Source organism: Oreochromis niloticus, linkage group LG19, assembly GCF_001858045.2.
Source record: "Oreochromis niloticus isolate F11D_XX linkage group LG19, O_niloticus_UMD_NMBU, whole genome shotgun sequence".
Classification (NCBI taxonomy): Eukaryota; Metazoa; Chordata; class Actinopteri; order Cichliformes; family Cichlidae; genus Oreochromis; species Oreochromis niloticus.
Window position 1 is genome coordinate 4,419,580 of NC_031983.2, and position 19,964 is coordinate 4,439,543.

General features: G+C 39.8%; 1 protein-coding gene across 1 annotated transcript; it reads left to right on the forward strand.

Moving 5' to 3' along the window:
• The first annotated feature begins 7,065 nt into the window (after window positions 1-7,065).
• On the forward strand, window positions 7,066-17,990 carry egln3 (egl-9 family hypoxia-inducible factor 3). Its single transcript, XM_003451204.5, is given in 6 exon segments — window positions 7,066-7,716; window positions 7,719-7,852; window positions 15,145-15,264; window positions 15,587-15,723; window positions 15,966-16,039; window positions 16,149-17,990. Coding segments are annotated over 6 exon segments (732 nt in total). The 5' UTR covers window positions 7,066-7,493; the 3' UTR covers window positions 16,193-17,990.
• The last annotated feature ends 1,974 nt before the right edge of the window (window positions 17,991-19,964 follow it).

Here is a 19,964-nt window from a genome sequence, read left to right on the forward strand (position 1 = left end):
TCAGAAATGGAGCTCCGGGGAGCGAGCAGCGACAGCGAGGCACGATGTGACACGTCTGCACCCTCTGATTCCTTATTAAGTACTTGGTTATCAGATACACGAGTTATTTTCTCCAACCTTGAATCCACCCTGCAGGGTCACTGAGTGTCTGCTGTAGAGCGCTGCTGACACAAGATAATGATACTGAAGGACTGATAATGCTATTGATATTTATAGTCAGCTAATGATATTTACAACACATAAAAATGTTTGAAATAGAAGCAACTCCTAAAATAACCCAAAAGGCCAATATAGTTGAATCGTTTTTAGTATTCCCAGCGCTCTGTTTTATTTAGAAAGTGTTTCAACTTTTGTATAGCAGGCATTTCACTTCCACTTTGTTATCGTTTCTTTCACTGAATCCACTCGAAAATCCCAATAATACAGTTTTAAAGGCATAAAATAGTATTTTCGCACTATAAGGTACAATAAGGTGACTCCCAAAGAGTTACTGGCTGAAAACGTATCTATAGCTCAGCATGGTGTGTCATGTGTCCTTAAGAAAACAGAGGAAACTGGACAAGTGAAAAACCGTGGCAGCCCTTAAAAACTATGAACAGTATCTTCAAGTCATGTCACTAAGAAATGAGAAACAAATCCATCACAGACTGATTTATCTGTCCTTGAGTTAATCCATCTACTGTTTACTGAAGCCAAATTATTGTCATACAAGAGGTACAACAGTGAGTGTCTAAAGCCATCTGTAAAACACGGTGGAGGCTCTGTCATTGCATTGGGCTTCAGTTCAGCCAGTGGTATTTGAGATCAAAATTGATGGAATTATGAACACAGAAGTGCTAAATGAATTTGTATGTGATTGGTGAGTGTTTTGAGTGGTCAATTTAGTATAAGATGCTTTATATGCCTAGATGATTTTTGGTTTAGCTCACTTTTGCCATTTAGTGTCAGATTTCGATTTACTAAGCAATAACATCTGTCACTTATGTCTTTTTTCAATATGACAATGTTGGCAACAGGAAGTCACATATACAGTCACAAATACAGTTGCCAATGCAGTAAAAGCATACCTGGATAAAAGCAAATACACAGTGGAACAGTATCAGTCATGGATTGGCCTCCCCAGAGCCCAAATACCAACATTTTTAAAGTAGCGTGGGATTATCTTGAAAGAGAAAAAAACAAAAGGCAGCCAGCATCCAAAGAAGAACTTTGGATAGTCCTTCAAGAAATCTGGAGAACTATTCCTGAAACTATCTAAAGAAATTACAAGAAAGCTTGCATTAAAAGAAATCTTGCTTTATTGAAGAGTAGAGGTGATGATACCAAATATTAACATTCAAGCTCATTAGAACTGTAAAAACTCTAATTTTCCTCATATGCTGCTGTATTTCCATCTTTGACTTCTTCCATTTTCCTAGAAAAAAATGAAGTGAAGAAATGAGGTGAAACCGGTCACTTTGTCCAGTACTGTAGAACTGTTTGCTGCAGATGCTTGTTAACACATGTTACTGTGAGACTAGAACCATGATGAGCCACAACAAACCTTGTGTCTACAGCACTAAGAATTTGATACAGCTTGTCTGTTCAGTTTTTGTTCAGTTAATTTGGTCTTAGATATAATTCTGAGTGCTATTTTTTTTTTTAAAGTAATTCAAAGTTTTAAACCTAACTTATGTACACACAGTTATCATTATCAATTGAAATGGTTTAATATGCAGGGCTCCGTTTTTGGATTGGGCCTTTGGCTGTCATGGAAAAGTCCAAAGAAATCGCCATGATTAACATCATGTGATCAAGGACATATGTTAAGGAGCATTTATAAGGATTTATGTGAAGAGAATCCAATTGCCCTCACACTGCCTCCTTGATCATTTATGTGGGTCTCTTAAGGTGAAACCACAATGTCCTTAAAATGGACTACAAAAAGAACATATTAGAAAATTCTCACCATGTTTTCTCGTGTGGGTCATATAACCACTTGCAAAGAAATCATGTTAATATGGCTCAAAATGTTAATTTATAGATTTTATTCATTTCTTTTTAATTAATATAAATATAATAAATATTCATATAAAGCAATAACTTGACAAAATGCAGATTGGATCACAAAAGTGTAACATTCAGAGTCCAGTGAAGGGTTTTAATACAGCCTGTAGCTGAAAGTTTGGTTTAGACTAAATCAGCAACTTATGGCATGAAGTGAAAAACACACAATGAACTTACATTTACATAATCTGGGTCACTTGTCTCTCACAGTATTTTGATTGTTTGTTTTATTGTCTGACGGTTTATTAGGAGAGCATTACCTCCTTTCCTTTCATAAAGAACCATCCAATGTATCCCAAAGGACGTAATAAAGGAAGCACTGAAGCACCTTCCCTTATTTAGAGAATTTGAAGAGCTGTTATGCCTGCCATGCAGATTCTTAGGGTCACTCAATCTCTTACATTTTCATGGTTGAAAAACAGATTTTAAGCTCCATTAAAAACTGCAGAAAAATCACCATCTCCAAGTGTTACAACCCAAAACCAGAATCTTGTCGTTCAACATATTTTTTCTTCTAAAACGTACTTTGAGAATCAGTATCATTACATAGATTCAATAGCAAAATGGCACCAATTCAATGACCATGATGAAGAGGCGTAGAAACAAACGCTGATGCCCTGGATTATTCAAAAAGTGCATTTTGGCTAAAATTCCACTGGTTATTTCACCACATAGATCGGTGTAGCATATGAACCCTCATTTTGACCTACCTACATTTTGATACCTTTACTGACAACATACATTTCTAACGTCCTTTTTTAAATTCAATGCCTGTAATTAAAAAAAAAAAAAACATTCACTGCATGAAGGTAAACTTTTACATTTTAAATGTGGGTTAAACAGAGTTGCTGTTGTGACCTTGGCCACTCCTGACCACGCCTTACCTTCTCCTCTGACCTTAATGTTAGATCCTTCCAGAGCTAAATATTATTATGCCGCGTTTACGTATCTATACGCCTTCCTCTGAGAAAGACGACTAAATGCGATCCTATTAAATAAATGAACCTAGAGCTTTGTTCTTACTTTTTGATAAAATCCCTTGGTTCTCTCTACTTAAATGTGCTTAAACAGATGATTAAATAACTAACTTGTAACCCCGATGCACGTTTAAATAGGGGTATCGTACAGTTCGACCCTGTAAGATACAGTCATCAGAAAATCGGCATACTTGAACGTGTTGCTTTTATTAGCAAACCGATATTATTAACCCGATGGTCATAAAGTGTAGCTGTGCGTCTGTATATAGCAGCAGTAATCTTTCAGCCCCTTCCTACACTCTCGGGGTGTCTCAGCTAACGTGCACGCTTCGCTCGAGCTCTCAGTGCGTGCTTCGGTCATCCGAGGCTGCCTCTGTACTAGAATCTGCCGCAAGTCACGTACGTTCCGAGGTGACAGCAGATTATTCCACTGTGACTTTTTTGGGAGCAGTAACGGGATTTACACGACTTTTGATTGGGGGGGGGAAACCAGGAGGTACACTACGCCGACAGCTGTTTCCGAGAAAATGTTTTTTTGTTTTTATTTTTTAATGACAACGTAAAAAATACGACTTTAGTCTCAGTTCGGCAAATACAAACGGTGTGGAGTCGGCCAAACAGCGTGATGCAGGCAGAAATTCGCGTCAGATAGGTGTTTTAAGACATTATGTGTATGTTTTGGAGGAATAGTCCGCCTATATTTTACTGAATAAGTTTAAAGTACAACTTCGATAGATAGAAAGGTCTGGGTAGACGGTGGAACAGCCTAAAACATTATTATTATTATCATTATTATTATTATTATTATTATCACTATTATTATGCTTTCAAAAACTATCCTAACCCATTAAAGTACAATGCAACAAAAACTTCTGGTCACAACTTTCAAAATAAAAGCATTGTCGTCAAATGATTTTGGATGATTTTTGGATTGTGAAGGAGAGTCCTTTCCAGCATATATTCTTGTGATACTTTTTTTTCAACTTTTTGATATATTTTTGTAATAGCTGTTTGTGTGGCTATTAAGGTGACCTTTACTCTCACTCTTATTTTGGAAACCAGCTTGCTCATTTTCTGTCTTCCTGCTCTTTCCTGGGGGCTTTGTGCTTTCCTATAAAACAGTCAGCAGAGTGTAGAGCAGCTAAACAAGTCGGATGGGAACGCATGCAGACATGAGTCCTCTATCCAAGGTTGTGAAAAAGGAAAAAATTAAAACTGACTCCCACAAACTTGTCAGTGATGATGATAATGACCACAGACGTGCAGATCAGCTGCTCCCCTGGAGGTTTAGCAGTGCTGACACTGGACCTGGAGAGACTTTTGTGGGGGCCAAGGTAGAGCCCCAATTTGGGACTGGTGTCAAAGCTGGATTTGATACAGGGTTTGATGCTGGAGATGGCGTTACATTTGGGACCAGCAGCAAAAGTGTTACAGTTGCAGACATGAGAGGTCAGATCCAAGAAAATGGGACTAGGGTTGAAGGTGGAGTTGAGGCTATGAGTGAAGTCGGGAAAACAGCCAGAGATATATCCAGGGCTGGGGCTGGGAAAAATAGGACCGGGATACTACCCTATGCTCTTCCCTGGAGCGCCCATCCCAGATCCAAAGACCGGAGGTACCGTAGCAGTCACAGACTGGTGCTCCACTACATCATCCCCAGCATGAACTCCTATGGCATGTGCATCATTGACAACTTTCTTGGGAGCAAAACTGGAGACCGGGTTCTGCAAGAGGTCCAAGAGCTGCACCACTCCGGGAAGATGCAGGACGGCAAGCTGGCCAGCAGAGGCCTGGACAACACTAGGAGTATTCGTGGAGACCAGATTGTTTGGGTAGAAGGAAATGAGCCGGGGTGCGAGAACATCGGCTACCTGCTGTCGAGGATGGACAAACTGGTCACCTACGCCAATGGGAAGTTGGGGAAGCACAACATCAGAGGAAGGCACAAGGTTAGTAACTGTCGCACTCCGTCTACATCCCCATGAACCTCACTTACTTTATATCTGAAGGTGATTTAATTCCATAGGAATTCTGTTTTAGTGTTTCCTCAGGATCTTTGATTCTTTTATTTTTATTAGTGATTTGTACAAAACTTGTACAAAACTGCCAATATTGGCAGGGCACCTATTTCTCAATAAACTCTTGATTACTTTGGAGTTTATGTGTACAGTCTGGGATGGTGCTTTGTGTAAAAGGACTATACTGTGAGAGATTTCAAATGTTTTTCCTGACAGTAACTAAGCACATTTAGGAGGTTACAGTGCTTGAGTACACTTTTCTTGAATTATACTTCCAAATTATTTCAGAGTGTAACATTGTGCTTTTTACTACACTGCGTTTTCACAGCTTGTGGTAATCATAGGAAGTTTTTACACAGTGAACAATACAACATTTTATAATGCTGTAGATTAAACCAGCCATTTCAAACTTTTCCATTGTCTTATGAAAAGCAAAGAGCTGTTGGGCTCAAATATCTCAGCAGCTCTGTGGAATCCTGATTTGCTTTTTGTTTTTTTCCAGCTTAACGTCTCCCAGTATATGTCCAAATAATCCAATATCTGACACAAAGTCAGTCTTTATTTTATGAGTCTCTGTAATGGAAGTGTGCAGCATTCAGCACCTGGAGCAGGCGCAACAGCATTTGCTGCTTACTCACTGACACTCCATTGTAATAATAATAGTACCATAATCGTAGTCTTATATAATAGCATATGTTGAGGGGGGGGGTCAGAGCAGTTTTCCCCCCCTTTATTTCTTTAACTATATTTTGTTGGTAATGATTTTCAGGACTTATACTAAGTATTACTATAGGGTCTACCTTAAAATATAAAACACTGAGGCGACTGTTGTTGTGATTTGGCGCTGTAAAAATAACATTTAACTGAATACTAGAATTTAAAATTGCTGCAAATAATTAATTAAAGATTTTAAGACATGCCTGGTAATACACTTCAGCTGCTTATGAGTTTAGTTTTATTGGTATTATTATTTATTTATTTTAATATTATTATCCTGTATGCTGCATGATAGTTTCCGTAGCAGTTGCTTTGTATTTTCCCTGCACGTGGTCAGGTACACGTTCACTGTTTACTTCCGTTAGGGAGGGGAGGAGGCAGTGAGCGCGAGGGCTACATGCAGCTCACGTAGTACTTAATGGCGACGGGCACGCCCAGCGCGTGGGCACGTTACCGAACCACTGCTGCTCCTTTAACTTTAACTAACTCGCATCGTGGAAGCTTTACTGCGTGATATTTTGTGTTGCTGACAACGAGGTAAATGATTTGTGTGGAGTTTGTGCTGCCGTGGTTTCTTTTTGTGGCACATTGGGTTTTTTTGTTTTTTTTTATGCACCGCTTGTTTTGTGTGGGAATTCAAGTGAAAATGATTCGACACGCGAATCGTCACGTGATGTAAGAGGAGGCCATAAAACAGAAACGCAGAGGGGAAGTCACGAAGCCTCACCTCTCCCCCACACAGTGGACATCACATTCAGCACGTCTCTCACTCCTCGCACATTCACGCCCCGATCTCTACTGTAAAGCTAGAGGAATGCCACCGGAAGTAGGCCGTCATTCCTGTAAAATAAAGCTATAAAACTATCGTAACTCTCAAGAAGCAATTGTCAATTCAGGGAAATTCGTCTTATTGAAGACTAAATGTTGAATCAATATCAGAATTAGTACATTTGATTTAAAAGTTAGCCTTGTGTTTTATAGTGACGAATGACGAATTTCAGTACAGTTGAATTTCATCAGAATGCTTAGTATAGTATATGTAATGTGACAGATTAGTTTGAATTATTACTGAGCTTAGAATATTTAGCATTTTACGTGACAAATCACTTGTACAAAAATGATTTGTTAAAATTTCTTTTGATCATATTATTGATTAGTATTCAGTAATTAATGAGAAATGCTTTATAGCAGCCTGTTTAGTCTCATACTGAAATATTTTAGTTCCACGCTGAAGGTTTATTCTTTCAGATATTTATCATTTTATTTTTTCTGGAACTGATGTTCCTTGACATCCTTGTAATAACTAAAAATGTTGTTACACAATTGATAGGGGGGACATAGCAATCCCCTCGACCATCGTTAAAAATTAACACACCAAGAGGCAAAAGGTTTGTCAGTCAGTGCGACACTTATTGTGAAATCCGTTACCGGATGTGGTGTACTTGTACAGTCGCTTAATCGCTTGTGTCGTGGGCAGAATAAGAGCCGGATGATAAACGCGAGCGGAGACACGCAGGACTTCAGAGGTATTCCGTGAACTCTGTCAGCTCGGTGCTTGACTGTTGGACTTCAGCAGGACTGAATTCAGACCGTCACAGAAACAGAGCTGACGGCGAAACGGGTTTCCCTCTCTCTGTTTGTCGAATCGATCATTTTACAGCCAAAACTTTGAACCTGCGACTCGTTTCTTTTTGTACGTTTTTTTAAAACTTCCAAGATTACCTCAACCGTTAAAATGCCTTTCATTGAACACTTATCGGACACGGAATTGGAGCGTTTGGCTCTTGAGCAGGTGGTCCCGGCCCTGCAGGAATACGGCTTCTACTACGTGGACGGACTCCTCGGGGAGCTGGCCGGGGGCGCAGTGCTGGATCAGGTGAAAGACATGCACCGCTCCGGAGTCCTGCAGGACGGCCGGCTGGCCGGATCCGTCCCGGCAGTCCACCGGAGGAGCATCCGCGGGACAAGATCGCCTGGGTGAGCGGATCGGAGCGCGGCTGCGAGGCGATCAACTTCTTGCTCAACCTGATCGATAAGCTGATCTCCTTTTGCTCCGGGAGGCTGGGAAACAAAGCGATTCGGGAAAGATCCCAGGTAAGCGAAACCGCCTGGTGGCGTGATCCTGGTTTACAGCCAACATGACGATTCAGAAAAACAAGCTAATAAAGGGCCAAAATGTGCCAGTATTTGATCGGGGGCGACCAAACAGGAGACGCAGAGGACCAGAGTTGACAAAACTGAGGAAAGCAAAATACGAACCGACCTTTAAACACGATCAGACTAGCTTTCATGAGTAGTTTGTTGTCGAATGTTTGGAAACCAGAAAGCCCAAATAAAGCACAGCATGAGTAGTTTATTTAGAGTTAAAGTGAGTAAAACGCCGAAGTAAGCGTCTAACATTTCACAGACAAGACCATACATAAGATATGTACTTTTTAAAAGGGTACACTGTTTCAAGCCGACTTTAGTAAACTCATTTTAGTTAAGTAACAAATTCTTTCACTATTTTTTTAAAAAAAATATCATCTATTTGTGACTTAGACCTTAAAGACTTTACAACTAGCTTCGTGTAGTTTTCACCAATCAACAAACTCCAGTCAGCAGTTAAAAATAAACTTCGTGTGTCTGGAACTCACAGTTTAAAATAAAAAGGGAGATGTCACTCCCCACTGTCACTAGTGGCATTGTGCTGAAGCTGTGCGCTGGTTTGGACTGCAGCTGGTTATAAGTGAAGCTGAGATCAGGAGATGCTGTTTATCTCAGGCCTTCCTTCTTTCATTTGTTTAACAGCTTGGCTCATCACACACTCCTCACATGCTCTCCTCCACTAGCTGCTCAGTGGAAAGGTGCATCATGCTTAGAAGTAAACACACCAATGCTCTTGCACAAAAACATGGCTTGCTGTGACAGTGGTTTTAATATTGGTATTTATTACAGCAAACTGTTAGTTGTCAAAAAGGCAGACGTGAGCTCGGGTGGACTACATAACTCCGGTCTGTTTTAATCACTAGGCACTGACTGGAGCTCTGCTTTTTTTCCTCTCTCCTTTTCTTTCTTTCTGTTGTGCTTGGATGTTCTTCTTTTTCTCAGTAACTTTTTGGCCTTTTGGCAGTAGTTCAGTAACTGACCAATTCTGGGCCCTGAGCCAGTGTTTCAGAAACCAGAACACAGTCCAGGAAGGGCAGGGAATTTACGAGATCAGGTCAGGTCCTCTGGGTGTTCTCCGCTGCTCGGTGATGATTAATGGCGTGAAGATTACGGTTCCGTCGTAGGAGTACCATTCTCTACTTTTACATGTATTGTCTCTACCTATTAACCTGAACAGAAACCTGTGGGCATTGACCCAGAATGAGCCTCCACATCATAATGACAATATTGTATTTACTAGCACTATATAAACTGCTGAATTGACATAAAACAATGTCTATGCAGTGTAATGCAGTTCAAAGTAGATCTAAAGTTTTATTAATGTGTTAACAACTACATCTCTCAAACAGATAATGAACAGCAGTATTGTAGTAATAATAATGCATGTAGGTTGTGAAGACTGAAGGCTGAAACTAAGGCGCCCTTAAGTGAGATGGTGTAGATACAACGCTGTTCCGTGTGCACAGCAGCCAGAGAAAACCTTTATTTTATCTAATTTGTTTTACTTTTACTGGAGAATTTTTAGATTTTGTGATGTATTTGGGGCTGAGAGAAGACCCCATCCATGTAAAAACTGCTGTGTCCTTTTAGCTAACAGTAGTGTTAAAATTAGTCAGTAAACAGCAGTGTAGTTTGTGTGACTAAAGTCATTTCACTTTGGCACAGTATAATAAAATATTCAAGGGCCTACATTAAATGTATTATTTTATTATAGGATGGATTTTTCATACATTTCTATAAAAATTGCTAGTGGTGGAATTTAACTGATCAAAATACATTTACTTACTTCCGTTTCATATCACTTTGTACTTATAATACCACATCTGAGAGACAAACATACTGAAACCACTATTAATATTATTAATAATTATGCTAGAAAACTAAATAAAATTGTGATAATTTTGTGTGTTTCAGGTGAAAAGAAGGGTAAACTGACTATTCACCCTTTACTGGGTGAGAAAATCTTGTTTGGGGGGGCACACTTATTTTCAAGGACATTTTGTTCCTGATACTTGCTTTAAATATAGGAAGCAAATATTTAGCAATTGGTTTAAGTTTTTCTATAGTTGAGGGACTGGTAGAAAACAGCTCACCCATTAAGCTGGTGCTCTCAGACTCAAGTTTCTCTTCCCTTTTCTCAAACATTGATGAATTTGTCCCAGAGTGTCATCAGCAGTGGAAAACCTCTATCCCATCATCTCTCCTTTGAAATACCAAAGAAGTTTTGCATCAGTGGGTTTCTCAGTCTCCCCTGACTCTAGACATTTGCAGTCCTAAGACAAATAAAGACAGTAGTATTCATTACCTATAACATTGCCACAGTCTCTGTAAGATTAAATTCAAATTTTAAGCTGCTTTTTGTTTTAAAGACTTTTAGAGTGCTGGACCTGAGTAATGACTCTCGTCATAAATGTAACTTTACTGAATTTCAAATTCTTCATTATATTAACATCGGTAGCGCTAGATCAGTGAGTGAAGTGAAACCCAGTGCTTACATTTAGAAGAGAATTCTTTGACCACTTTGCTTGGACCATCCAAACCACCAATCCTCAATGAATCTTGGGATCTACTTGATTCATCCTACAAAACCTGGAAAAAGACAGACACATTTATGAGCTGCATTTTAAGAAACATTTGAAGGGTTTGTCACCTCGTAACATAATCGCACGTCTATAGTCACAGCAAGCCTAGCAAACCTCATGACTACCTGTATGGGGTCCCAATCAGTGTGGGCATCTTCCTAATATAAAAATCCAGGTGGATGAGTCATAGGGGGTCATATGATTGTTGGGTTTTTCTCTGTATTTATTATTGTGCTATCTACTGTACAATATAAAGCGCCTTGAGGCGACTTTTGTTGTGATTTGGTGCTATATAAATAAAATTGAATTGAATTGAATTGAATAAAAATATTCCCCCTACTCAGAGTTTTTATGAAAGTGGAAACCAGCCATTGAGGCCAAAATAATTTTTTGTACTAGGATATGCTTTTAATGCTCAACACGGGAGTCTATGGGCATTGACTCCTTTTTAGTACCAGCCCCAAGTGGCACTTAGAGGAACTGCGAGACTGGGACCGCATTTTATTAAAATAACTCAATTTCATTTGGATCAGATTTGCAAAAATTCACATTTTGTGTTTTGTCTTTTTTGTTGTTGTTTTTTTGACATTTCTAAAAGTCAAATTGAACATATCTAAAAGATGTGAGACTTCACATTTTGGTTACAGGGGAGCAGAAAAACTGAAACTCAACAGAAAGGGGGCGACAGAGAGCCAGTCAGTCACTTACAGATATTCTGTTTTACACAGATGGAAAAATATGTTAGATAAATGATATCAAAAACCTGCAACAACTAGTCAGCTAATTTTTTGAAATAACAACATCAAGTCAGTGTTTGATGGATGCCAGACTTAAATCTGTGTCCTTTTCTATGAGATCACCATCACTTGGGCTCGAATGACCCTGACCTTAACTTTAAAACTAAGCCTAACTCTCAAAAAGTTCTTTTAAAAGTTTTAAATCCCAAAGCAAGAGTGACCAAACTGTCTTAAATTTTCATAAAGACATTGTAAGTAAGACACAGCAGAACAGGTACACGCCCACTCGTGTGAGCGGGCGTGAAGGTATGCACATGTAGCAGTGGACATTCTCACGTACACATTCAATTCTTCCTTCGCTCCTCCTCAACACACACTAAAGCTCACTCACTCACATACAGTATCCTCATTACACACACACACACACACACGCATTCACGTGCCACAGTGTACAGTAAGCTCTTATCACATGTTTGTGTGTGTATGTGTTATCAGATAGAACTTCTTGTGAAAACGGGGCAGCCTGGTTACAACAGACACACACACAGAGTTACTGTATGTGGAGATGATGCAGGAGAATAAACACCAGGATTTGTCTTTTGACAGTTTTTGTGTGGAGGACACAAAAAACCTTTAATAATAGTTTGAAATACAATTCTGATTATGAACAAGCAGCTGGACATAATTTAAAATCAAAGATTGCACCCAAAGTAGTATGGGAATTTCACCAGTCAAAACCAGCTCCAAGCATTGCTTGACACCAGTCTGTTAGGTGGTTGAAGCCAAACAGTCTAGCTCCAGTATCTGTGAGGCGTTAAAAAGGTCTTAAAACCTCTTGGATTGGGTTTGCTAAAAGTTGCAGAATCGCTGCTGTTGGATGTGGGTGGCGCTGCACACACGCTGTAGCCTCACGCACCACACGTAGCTTTGTCATTAAGCCATCAGCTGGCTGGAAACCTGCCAAACAACTGCACAGACATCACCACACCTCCGCAACGTCTCCCCGTGCCCCTCTCTTCCCCCCTCTCTGCATCTCCCTCTGCTAGAGAGATAAGATAAAGTTGAATTGAAAAACAGTTCTGAGGCGTTTTGTTTTCAATCCTTTTCCTCTCACAGTGTATCATTTCGTCTCCGCCCAGCCCCCCTCCTGTGTTACTGCGCATTTTTTTTCATTCTACAGGAACTCACTTGTACGATGACGGTAATGATGATGAAGCCTGTGTGTGCGCGTACGTGCCCTAGTGGCGGCGTGTAAACAAACTTGCGTGATTTCTCCGCTTCCCCTCAGAGCGAGCCTGTGGAGCAGGTCAGCCGCTCGTTATCAGCGCTAGGGGTTTGTCGTCACTGGCAGCCAGGGAGGCCTGAAACTACGTGCAATTTTGGAGTCCCTCGCACACACTGACGGGGGCTCGACTTCTGCACCCACCCACCATCCCGACCCCCTTCTCATGAAAAGCAATAGAGAGGGGCGTTTCACAGCGAGAGCGCCCAAAAGGGACGGGGTGTGGCGTCTACATGGTTGCATGCGATGGGTGTATAAACACAGACATCAGGTGGTACACGTTGACGTCAGTAAGGTTACTAAAGGTGCGCCGTTGTTGTCGATGCTGTATCGAGGGAACGGTCTATTGGATCGGGGGGTTAATCTACGCTGTGACCTTCCTGTATAAACTGGCATGTGTGTTGATAATCGTAAAGGAAAGGAAGTGAACAGGATGTTCGCTTCCATGAGATTCTATGGAGCATGCAAAGGTGTAGAAGGTCTTTGCACGCATGTGTTTGACAATAAGGGGGTTTCACAATAAAATCCCACAAGACAAAAAGGGCAAGCACGTTGACGGTGTGACTGCTGCCGTTTTGCCTCTATAATTTTCTGTTATAGGGGTTCTGTGAATAAATGCAAATCACGCTCATGTCTTGGACATGTGCGTACGTTGAGCTACAGGCATTGGTCGAGGGGCTTGCGTGCAGTCTGTGTGTAATCACCGTGGTCAGGTGACGATGTTGACGTCAGAGAGATGGTAAAGATAACAGGCTTTGACATAAATCAGTGCTGCTGATGTTTGTTTTGGCGCGTTTAAGGAACATGTGTTTTTAACAAGCATCAATCTTCTCTAACATCCTTTTCCTTTTTTTTCTTTAATTTGTAAAGTAGGGTTCACATTCTGGAAAAAAATGATTGATTTTTCCGTGCCAAATGGTGAAACATGGAAACTTGCACAAAACTTGAATAAATTGTCTTTTAATATTTTTTTTCTGTTTTGGGAAAAATTTAAGTGACAGGTGTGTTTTACAGCAAGGCTAAGTAAATAATAATATCAGGCTGTAAAATGCTAGATGTAGCTGTTTAAATGCAGTGGGCAGTCTGAGCACATCTAACCTAAGTAGCACAGAATCAGCTGTTTGTGACCACTGGGTTTTGTTTCATCGGCAAGGATCTAAGTTTGTGCTTTGTTTTCTGTTGACTCTGACACAGTCTCATGTCTCATAGTTTCGTCTCTTACTCTGGGCTTATCAGACACTTCCTGCTGGGGTTATGAGGTCGCAGCGCTGCAGGCAGGGGATGCAGGGAACCCCCCCTAGCTCCAACCCCCATGTCCTGTTTGGAAAAGGTTTCCATTTTAACTGAAACAAACTCTTTTTCTTTGAATATTTATTGTAATTTTTTTATTATTATTTAATTTTTCTTTATTGCTTCAAAGAAAGCAATTAATTATATGGACTCTGTAGTCAAAACACTGGTTTGTAAGAACTAGTATTCTAGTTTTAGTATTTCTTTCATGTAAAAAGTTAAACATGTAAAAAGAAATGGCTCATTTTCAAAAGATAGTGGAACAAATAGATGATGGGGCCAAAATCTCAGTGACATCAGGATTCCTGGTTGTGTTGGGAAATCTGTCGGTCTTTGCAAAACTATTATGGCCTCTTATCACTACTGTAACCACAAGCGAGGCTGATCCAATTTCCTCCCAATACTGACTGGCAGCACGTACGCACACAAGCATATACACACGCACATATGTACACATACATGTGTACGTGCAACTCGGTGTGTAGGCATGCAACCACAACAAGCACATCTGGACACGAGAAATATTAGCAAATAACCACCACACACACACACACACACACACACACACACACACACACACACACACACACACACACACACACACACACACACTGGTGCGCACACACATAGAGGAAGTATGTGTAATTGTGTCAGCATAACTGATTTTCAACACGCCAGCTTTTATTTTGAAGATTATATCAGCCATTGTACTCGTTCCGCATTACTTGTTTTTATATTATGTTATTATATTTCCAAAACAAGCCATAGGAAATGATCATTTTATAACAACAAATTGTGCTAAACGACAAAAAAAAACAGTCTAGTACATTTTTATTTCCTGTTATCCCTGTTAACACTACAATTTTATTCCTGATATTTTAGTATTTTTACTATTCATCAGTTCCTTCCATTATACTCCAGTTTCAGAACTTCACTTCTTTTCTTTCTTGATTGATGTGTTGATGGTTTGATTTGTGAAAAATGTGAGCAGAAGTTGTGACAGCTCGCAAGTTTACAAAGCCTCAGTTAAATTCTACTGATGAGAACCACAATTATGAATAATTACAATATTGGTGGTAACAAAAATAAAAAGTAACCAAGTAATAACTAATCAATTCTGTTGTATGTGCTGTTTTTCATTGTGTTTCGTAATTAAATCGGTGAAGCAAAAAGTTTATTTATCTGTGAAATGTAGTCAAATAATAAAAACACATGAGAAAAAAATAGGAGTTAATGTTAGCACTTTCTATGATGTCCGAGCTCGTGGTGAAGTGCATTAAAGCAACAGGGTTTTGTGTAGTGACACAGGAGTGCTCTAATTATTTCTGCTTGTGTGTGTCTGTTTAGGCTATGGTGGCGTGTTACCCAGGAAATGGGGCGGGTTATGTCAAACACGTGGACAACCCCAACTGTGATGGACGCTGCATCACCTGCATCTACTACCTCAACAAGAACTGGAATGCCAAGGTGCTTATTACACTTTGTTCATTTATTCATTTATCTAACCCTCTTTTCAGTTTTTCGTGTTTGACCACCATCTCTGATCTTTTTTTATGATTTCAAGTCTGATTGTGAGCTGAGTGAATAGTGAAGTTTCTGACTTTGATCTCTGATGATATCAATATGAGTTTTTTTGCTTCCTTTGACTTGATAAAATCAGAGGAAGTGATCGTGACTGATTTGAATTAAGACGTGAATATTTGTACATTATTGGTTTCTGTCCGGGGACAGGAGTGAATAGAAATGAGAGAAAAAGAACTTAATTGTCTTTCCTGCTGTTGTTTATCAGGAGCATGGCGGCATCCTCAGGATCTTTCCAGAAGGGAAGTCGTACGTGGCAGACATCAAGCCACTTTTTGATAGGCTGCTCTTCTTCTGGTCAGACCGCAGGAACCCACATGAAGTGCAGCCTTCCTATACCACCAGGTAACCCACCAACCAATCCATCAGTACCCCAATTCATGAGACAGCTTCTTCTGTAACTACTACAGACATGATGCAGTCCTCACTTTGCATCTGCCTTTGTTGGCATTTGTTAAATGTATTGTAATTTTCCTTAAAACATGACAAATTAATTAGCAAAAACTTAACCCTTATTAACACACACTGGTTGTTACAGACAGCAGTGGCAACCACTGAAGACATTGTTCTTGCCGTTTGTGTTTCAGGTACGCCATCACAGTTTGGTATTTCGACTCTGAGGAGCGAGCTGAGGCCAAGAGACGCTTCAGAGACCTCACAGGTACGAACGAACCCTGGACAAAGCACAGTTTATTTCCACAGCAAATGCTTTTCAATTATATCTTGAGACAGAATTTCATTTCTGAATGTCTTTGTTTTTTCTGTTTCAGCATCAAAGGCGCAGCAGGGCGGTAGCTCCAGCGGCTCCGGCTGATCACGAGGGGGTGTCACCACCTAGTGTTCAACCTCCAAACCGCAGGAGAGGGCAGCAGGGTTCCTTCTGGTTGTCGAAGCTTCTGGAAAAACTGAAAGAAAAGTTGAAAAACAAACAAAAAAAAGTTTTCACCCTGTCCTGATCTAAGGAGGGGCGTTTTTCTGACCTGCCTGCATTTCTGCTGCTGCTCCTGCTGCTGCTGCTATAACCCGAGGCACTGTGGGCGACCTGCAGCTGTTCTGGACATTCCCTGCTTTTTTCATGATGTTTGTGTAATACACAGCTGATTTCGTCTGAGTGGAGAGAAAAAACTGTAGACTGTACTTTTTTTGGGGGGGGGGTAAATTTTCTTTTAAACCCTCGCCTTCAGATGAGAGAAGGAGGAGAGTTTGCCGACAGCTTTCGGGGTTTACAGAGAGACATGATGTTTTTAAACCACTGTGACGGAAGTTTCATACTTAAATGTGTGCTTAAGAAGGAGGAGCACAGGACTGTAGCTTAAACTACAGACGAAGAAGAATTGTTTACCAGTAGATGATGCCTCGATATCCACCGACCAATGAGAGCTGAACTTGAAAAAGATGAAAATACATATTTCAAATTTGAGATCTTATTAGAAGAAACTTTTGAAAAAACTTTGTATATTTTATTGTGAACAACCAAAAGGAAAAAAAGAGCTAGCTAGAAGCAACTCTATATTGAAATACTGAGTCATTAAGGGAGATTTCTTTTTTTTTTTTTAAACTCCATTAGCATTAAATCAATTATTTATTTTAAATTCAACAGATTTATTAAATCACTAATAGTTTTATTACCCTAGAACTTACATATAAATGTTTCCACTTAATATGCAGTGCATCGCTGGAGTGCCAATTTTGGGAAGAGCACTTTGCCGCGATGATATGAAACGTTTGTGGAAAATAGCTGTGTCATCTAATCCAGAAAAGTAAAACAAATAGTTTAATTGGTTACTTTTCCAAACAGCTATTCCTTGTAGCTTCAACCAATTCCAATTGGAAACTAGCGTGTGCTACAAATCACCTTCTAGTAAATGGTTTTGTAGGTTCAGCTAAGCTGCTGGCCTTGGACAAAATATTCTTAAAGGGGACCCATTCTGCTCATTCTCACTCCGTATTTTTATTCTTGAACTCTTAAATGAGCAACGTCGTACGATTCACAGTTCAAAATAATGCCTACTTACCGTATCCTGCTTAGTTCATGAAAATGATTTCCTTCCTTGATATAGTGAATAACATAAAATATGTTAGTGTGATAGAAAAGAAGGAAAAGCAAAAAGGTCCCCTTTAAGGTCAAGTTTGCAATTAATGGGAATGAATTGTTCATTGAAGTTTACCATATGATCTCTTATATTGCACTACCTTCCATCATCATATGTGAAAGGTTTTACTTTCCAACACAATTCTACTGAGATTTGATAAATGACATATTTTTTATAGTAAAATGTGTTAAATATCCACAATTGCAGATTTTTTTTCACACCCTTCTCGGAATGTTTCTGTGTATTAGTGACCTTTGTTGGCTGAGAAATAGGAAAAGCTTTCACTTTAAGTGTGATTCACAAATAGTCTTCCGTAAATTATTTTGACAAAACGCTCCATTTTCTCCGGTCCCCGTGAGTTCGGTCCCTGAATCGAAAAACGGATGTCTGTGTCTGGTGCACGCGCTGTCCTCTGCTGACGGAGAAGGACGATGAGGAGACGGATTCCACTGATACAGCAGATTTGACGGGGAGCGTGTGAAGCGGCTGTCAAAGAGACTGTACATATGAGAGGATGAATAATTGATGTTCCGTTCAAACAGCCCTTCTGAGACGTTATTGAGCTCGAGTCGCTGTCCTGAAACAATAACGCTCACCGCCAACTTACAGCACCTTTAAAACTGATCTGTCATCTTCACTGCAGCCGGAGTGGGACAACCCCCCCACTCTTGGGCTCTCTGCTGGTATTACTGCATTGTTTGGTGGAAGAGTTAAGTCTTGTACACAATCTGAATGTTCTGTAAAGTGTCACATGATATTTACAAATTGTGTTGAATACAATTTCGGTTAAAAAAAAAAAAAAAAAAAAGACTGTGGTGTTTGACTTTATTTATGGCTTTATGGTTTATTTAACCATTCATATCACCGGTCAAGCTGAGCAATTAGTGGTCTTATTTACAGGTAAAATAAATGGTTCAATTATCAACTCTTATATAAATTCAAGGGCTGCTCCAGTGCAATTCACTGATCAGGTATAACATGAGCACTCACAGGTGAAGTGAATAACACTGATATTTCTTCATGATAGCAACTGTTAGTGAGTGGGCTATATCAGAGATCAAGTGAACATCTAGTTCCCAAAGTTGATGTGTTAGAAGCAGGAAAAACAGGGGCCAAATTGTGATGTGACTAGATGGGTTAGAGCATCTCCAAAACTGCAGTTCTCGTGGGATGTTCCTGGTCTGCAGTGGTCAGTATCCATCAAAATGGTCCAAAGAAGAAAGAGTGGTGAGCCAGTGACAGGGTCATCACTGGCCAAGTCTCACTGATGCACACAGGGAGTAACTGTGACAAGCTAATATAGCTCAAATTGCCAAAAAAGTTGATGCTGGTTTAAAAATTACTGATAGCTCAATTGATAAGTGTGGGAATACACACATTGCATTCCAGTTTGCAAATGGGGCTGCATAACTGCAGACCTCCCAGGGTGCCCATGCTGACCCCCATCTACCACCAAAACCACCACCAATGGGCGTGTGAGCATCAGAACTGGACAATGGAGCGATGGTGGAAGGTAGTCTGGTGTGGTCTAAGGAGAAAAACTCAGGAGAGTCTTCTCCAAGAACGACATCCCAGTGTACTTCAGACCCAGTTACCCAGACAGACAAAAACCAGTTCATCCCAAAGACAAAACTCCTAAACACAAATTTAACAATGTAGTGTATGCTGTACAGTGTAGCGAGGAATGCTCAGACCTCTACAGTGGAGAGACCAAACAGCCACTTCATAAACGCATGGCACAACATAGAAGAGCCACCTCCATGGGACAAGACTCGGCTGTCCATCTGCATCTAAAGGACAAAGGTCACTCTTTCGAGGACACCAATGTTCACATTTTGGACAGAGAAGACAGATGGTTTGAGCTTTTTTTTTTTTTTTTTTTTACCTTAATCTCAGAATTCTTTATTCAGTATTTTAAAATTCAGAGAATAAAATTCTGAATTATTTTTTCTCAGAATTCTGCCACTAACCTCTGAATTCTTAAAAATGTATTTTTTTCTAGTAACCCTAATTCTCTTCTGTAGGGAACTAAGGAAACCAGTTCTTGGATTTTGAGATCATGTTGCTGACATGTTGCAAATTAACCTGTTTAGTGTTAAAATACTCCTCCTGCTATTTCTTTGTACCACATATTTTCAAGGCTTTTGTTCCTAACTTTTTTTCAACATGTTAATGTTTTACATTTTCTCGGTTTAAACATGTAATGTGATCTATGAGTGTTGCAAGTCATTGTGTTCTGTTTTTTTTTTTTTTTTTTTTTTTTTTACATTTCGCATAGCATCCAAACTTTTTTGGAACTGGGTTTGTAAGCAAAGACTAAATGAAGGCAGATTTAAATATCTTCTTCTTCCCTTTGAAATATAAGGACATAAATGTAGAAAGACACATTACACTGTGTGCATAATCTTTGGACCATTAACTATAGTTTTGCACCAGCAAGTGTTGCAGACCTTAAAAATGGATCACATCATGAGAGTGCCTTTCTGCACAGTC